This window comes from Vanellus vanellus, assembly GCF_965231255.1.
Source record: "Vanellus vanellus genome assembly, contig: HAP1_SCAFFOLD_2345, whole genome shotgun sequence".
NCBI classification, from domain to species: domain Eukaryota; kingdom Metazoa; phylum Chordata; class Aves; order Charadriiformes; family Charadriidae; genus Vanellus; species Vanellus vanellus.
In genome coordinates, this window is record NW_028127995.1 from 1 (window position 1) to 4,998 (window position 4,998).

General features: G+C 69.9%; 1 protein-coding gene across 1 annotated transcript; it reads left to right on the forward strand.

The window, feature by feature from the left end:
• Positions 1–3,211: 3,211 nt before the first annotated feature.
• Positions 3,212–4,791, forward strand: LOC309684783 (uncharacterized protein). The gene is made up of 2 exons (XM_082500648.1): positions 3,212–3,258; positions 4,060–4,791. Exon 2 carries the CDS (start codon positions 4,061–4,063, stop codon positions 4,724–4,726), a length of 666 nt encoding a protein of 221 aa, XP_082356774.1. The 5' UTR covers positions 3,212–3,258; position 4,060; the 3' UTR covers positions 4,727–4,791.
• The last annotated feature ends 207 nt before the right edge of the window (positions 4,792–4,998 follow it).

The following is a 4,998-nucleotide window of genomic DNA, read 5'->3' on the forward strand; positions in this document are numbered from 1 at the left end:
GGTGAGGGGCAGCAGCGCCAGGGGGGGCAGCGGCTCCTCCTGCGCGATGGCGGCGAACTCCCTCTCCCGGATCTCCCGGGGGGCCTGGGGGGGGCAGGGGAGGTGGGGACCCCCCCCGTGCCCCCCCCACCCCCCGTGAGTCCCCCCACGGCCCCCCCGTGGCCCCACGTCCCCCCCCAGCCCTCACCTCCTCTGTGAGTCTCCTGATGCCCCCCACGTCCCACATTTCCCCCCCCGACGACCCCATTATCCCCCATTTCTCCCTCCCGATATCCCCCAGTTCCCCCCCCGTCCCCCATTTTCCCCAATATCCCCCATTTCTCCCCCCCAATATCCCTCATTTCCCCCCAATATCCCCCCAATATCCCCCATTTCTCCCCCCACATCCCCCAATCCCCTCTAATGTCCCCCGTTTCTCTCCACCATGTCCCCCATTTCCCCAATATCCCCCATTTTTCCCAATATCCCCCATTCGCCCCCAATATCCCCCATTTCCCCCCATGCCCCCCATTCCCCCCCAATATCCCCCATTTCTCCCCCCCACATCCCCCATTCCCCCACAATATCCCCCCTTCCCCCCCATTTCTCCCCCCACGTCCCCCAATCCCCCAATATCCCCCAATCCCCCCAATATCCCCCATTTCCCTCCAATATCCCCCATTTTTCCCCCCAATATCCCCCATTTCTCCCCCCAATATCCCCCATTCCCCCCAATATCCCCCATTCCCCCCCAATATCCCCCATTTCTTCCCCCAATATCCCCCATTCCCCCCCCATTTCTCCCCCCACATCCCCCATTCCCCCAATATCCCCCATTTCTCCCCCAATATCGCCCATTTTTCCCCCCAATATCCCCCATTTCCCCCCACGCCCCCCATTCCCCCCCACTATCCCCAATTTCTCCCCCATTTCTCCCCCCACGCCCCACAATCTCCCCCATTTCTCCCCCCAGTCCCCCATTCCCCCCCAATATCCCCCATTTCTCCCCCCAATATCCCCCATTTTTTCCCCCCAATATCCCCCATTCCCCCCAATATCCCCCATTTCCCCCCCCAATCCCCAATTTCTCCCCCCAATCCCCAATTTCTCCCCCATTTCTCCCCCCACGTCCCCCATTCCCCCCCAATATCCCCCATTTCTCCCCCCAATATCCCCCATTTTTCCCCCCAATATCCCCCATTCCCCCCCAATATCCCCCATTTCCCCCCCCAATCCCCAATTTCTCCCCCATTTCTCCCCCCACGCCCCCCATTCCCCCCCAATCTCCCCCATTTCTCCCCACATGCCCCCCATTCCCCCCCAATATCCCCCCTTTCCCCCCCAACGTCCCCCACGTGTGTGTGTGTCCCCCAGTGTCCCCCCCCCCGCTGTCCCCACCTTGTCACCGGGGACGTACAGCGCCAACATCTCCTCCCGCCCGTACCGATTCTGCTCCCGCCGGTACCGGGGCAGCGCCGGGGACGGGGGGGGCGATGCCACGCCGCCCCCCCCCGACAGCGCCCGCAGCCTGCGGGGGGGGGGACACACACAGGGGGACGTGGGGACAGGGACATGGAGAAGGGGGGGGGGGACGGGGGACACCGAACCCTCCCCCCCACTCACCACTCGGGACCGAAGTTGAGGGTCTCGGCCGCCATCGCCAGGATCGGGCCCCACGGGGGAGGGGGGGTGTCTGGGGAGGGGGGGGGAAGACAAGGGGATCAGCCCCCCAACTGCCTCCCCCCCCACCGGGACCCCCAACCACCCCTGCGACCCCCAACTGCCCCCCAGAACCACCAACTGTCCCCCCCCGTCCTCTCAGGGACCCCCAACCACCCTCAGGAGCCCCCCCACACCTTTTGGGACCCCCAACTGCTCCCCAGACCCCCCCCCCAAGACCCCAAACACCTCCTGGGACCCTCAACTGCCCCCCAGACCCCCCCCAAGACCCCAAACACCTCCTGGGACCCCCAACTGCCCCCCAGACACCTTCAAGACCCCAAACACCTCCTGGGACCCCCAACTGCCCCTCAGAACCCCCCCAACTGCCCCTTGGGACGACCTCAGGCCCCCCAACTGCCCCCCAGACCCCCCCCCAGGACGCCCAACCGCCTCCTGGGACCCCCAATTGCCCCCCAGGACCCCCACCAACTGCCCCTTGGGACGCCCCCAGTAGCCCCCCCAAGACCCCCCCGAGCCTCTCTGGGACCCCCCAACTCACCCGGGGGGGGCTCCGGTGGGGTTCTGGGGGGCGCGGGGGGGGGGTCCCGGGGGTCTCAGGTGTCCGGGGGGGGGCAAGGGGTGCTGGGGGGGGAGCCAGAGGTGCGGGTGGTCGCAGCCCCCCCCCCCGGAAGCCTGAGTTCCCGAGGGGGGCGGGACATCCGGGGTCATGACCCCGGAAGGAGGGGCATTGTCATGGCAACTGGGGGGGGTGTCAGGGTCACCATGGTGATGGGGGGGCGGGTCTGGGGTCTGTCCATGGAGACGGGGGGGTGGTCCGCGTCTCCATGGTGATGGGCCTAAAGGGGGCGTGTCCCCGGTCGCCACGGCAACGGGCCTGGTTGAGGGGAACCCTCGGTTTCCATAGCAACAGCGCGGAAAATGCAGGGGGGGAGCGGTTCTCCGTGACGACCGGCGAAGGGGGGTGGGGGGTGGGCGGTTCCGGCGTTACCATGGTAACGAGGAAGGGAGGGGGGGTGTCTCCATGGCGACACAGGGGGGCGGGGCCCGGCGGAGAGAGGCGGGGCGGGGGTGGGGAAGGCCCCGGTTTCCATGGCGACGGTCCCGCCCTCCCCGCCCCCCCCTCTACCCCCGCTTTCCCCCCCTCCTCCCCCTTACCGGCGGCCGGGGGGGGCCCGGGGGGAGGAGGAGGAAGAGGAGGGGGGAGCGGGGAGGGGGGGGGCGGCGGGTGCCGCTGCCGTCGCCGCCGCCGCCGCCGCTTGTTTGTGTCGGGGGCCAAGATGGCGGCCCCGCGCCGCCTCACGTGACCGGGAGGGGGCGGGGAAAGGGGCGGAGCGCCACGCTCACGTGACTTACAAGCCCCGCCCCCCCTCGGGCGCCCGGAGCGCCATCGCGGGGAATGGGCGGGCTCCAAAAGAAAAAGGAGGCGTGGCCTACGAAAGCAGTGGGGGGCGTGGCTTAGGAAGGGGCGGAGCTGCCTGGTCGGTGGGTTCCTAATGGAAGAGGCGTGGTCTGTGGGAGAAGGGGGCGGGGCTTGTCGGGGAGGCGGGGCTGCGCCCCCGGAAGCGGAAGCGGCGGAGGAGGCGGGGACGCGGCGAGGTGCGGGGCGGGGGGGTGTGGGGAGATATAGGGGGTCAATAGGGGGTCTGGGGGGGTTATGGGGGGTCTATAGGAGGTCTATGGGGATTCTCGGGGGTTTGGAGGTGGTTTGGGGGGTCTATAGGGGGTCTATGGGGCTGTTCGGGGGTCTGGGGGGGGCTAAGGGGAGTCTGGGGTGGTTTATGGGGGGTCCGGGAGGGCCTATAGGGGGTCTATAGGGGTCGGGGGGGGTCTGTGGGGTGGGGGTTCTCCCGGAGTTCTCTTGGGGGTGGGGGGGGTATTCTTGAGGGGGTGTTTGGGTGGTCGGGGGGGGGGCTGGGGGCTTCCTGGGGGGTAACTTGGGCTTGGGGGAGGTTATGGGGGTCCCTGGGGGGGTATAGAGGTCGGGGGGGGGGTTTATGGGGGTCAGAGGGAGTCCCGGGGGGGGGGGTATGGGTGTTGGGGGGGGGACTGGGGGGGTTATAGGGGCCTAAAGTGGGTTATGGGGGTCTGTGAGGATCTGGGGGGGGTTATGGGGGTCAGGGGGAGTATCAGGGTGTTGGGAGGGGGTTATGGGGGTCGAGGGGTTCCCTGGGGGGGTCTGGGGGGGTTATGGGGTTGGGGTGTTCCCTGGGGGGGGGTCTAGGAGGGGTTATGGGGGTCTGGGGGGGGCTGAGGGGGGCTATGGGGTCCAGGGGTTCCCTGGGGGGGGGGTCTAGGGGGAGTTATGGGGGTCTGGGGGGGGCTGTGGGTGCCTGGGGGATCCATGGGGATCCCCAGGACCCCCCCCCGACCCCCCCCCTCTTCCCTCCCCCCCCGCAGAATGTCCTCGGGCCACACGACAGCGCCGCCGGGGGGATCCCCGGGGATGGGGGGGGGTCACCCCCCCTCCCCCTACCACCACCACCACCGCCGCCGCCGGGGCGCAGCCCCCCGCCCTTCCCCCCCTCTGCCCCCCCCCTCCACCGCCGCCACCGCCACCGCCGATATTTTCGTGACGGCGCGGACGGATTTCCGAGCGCAGCTCCGGCGCTGCCAACGCCTTTTGGCCCCCGGAGGGGGGAGCGGAGGTGGGGGGGGGGGGTCCCTCGCCCCCCGCCCGGGGCTGTGCCCCCCCCCGGGGGAGCTGCGGCTGCACGGGCTGGGCCTGGCCGTCCCCCGCGCCATCAACCTGGCGCTGCAGCTGCAGGCGGGGGCCCCCGGCGCCCTGCGCCTCCACGCCAGCACCTCCTCCGTCCCCCTGCCCCCCCCGCCCGCGCCCCCCCGCCGCCGCCACCGCCGCCCGACTCACCCCCGGAATCGCCGGGGGCGCCCCCCCAGCGGGAGGGGGGGTGAGGAGGGGGAAGAGAAAGAAGAAGAAGAGGAGGAGGAGGAGGAGGAAGAAGAGGAGGAGGAGGAGGAGGAGGAGGAGGAGGAAGAGGGGCCCCCCCGGCCCCGCCATAACTCGGCCATCCACATCAGGGTGTGCAGGGAGGCCCCCTGCGCCTGAGGGGGGGCGCCCCGAGGGGTCGGGGGGCTCCTCGAGGTGATGGGGGGGCTCCTTGAGGGGGCAGGGGGTACCCTGAGGACTTGGGGGGCTCCTTGGGGTGATGGGGGGCGCCCCCGAGGTGATAGGGGGGCACCTTGAGGACTTGGGGGGCTCCTTGAGGTGATGGGGGGGCACCCTGAGGTGATGGGGGGGCTCCTTGAGGTGATGGGGGGGCTCCTTGAGGGGGCAGGGGGTACCCTGAGGACTTGGGGGGGCTCCTTGGGGTGATGGGG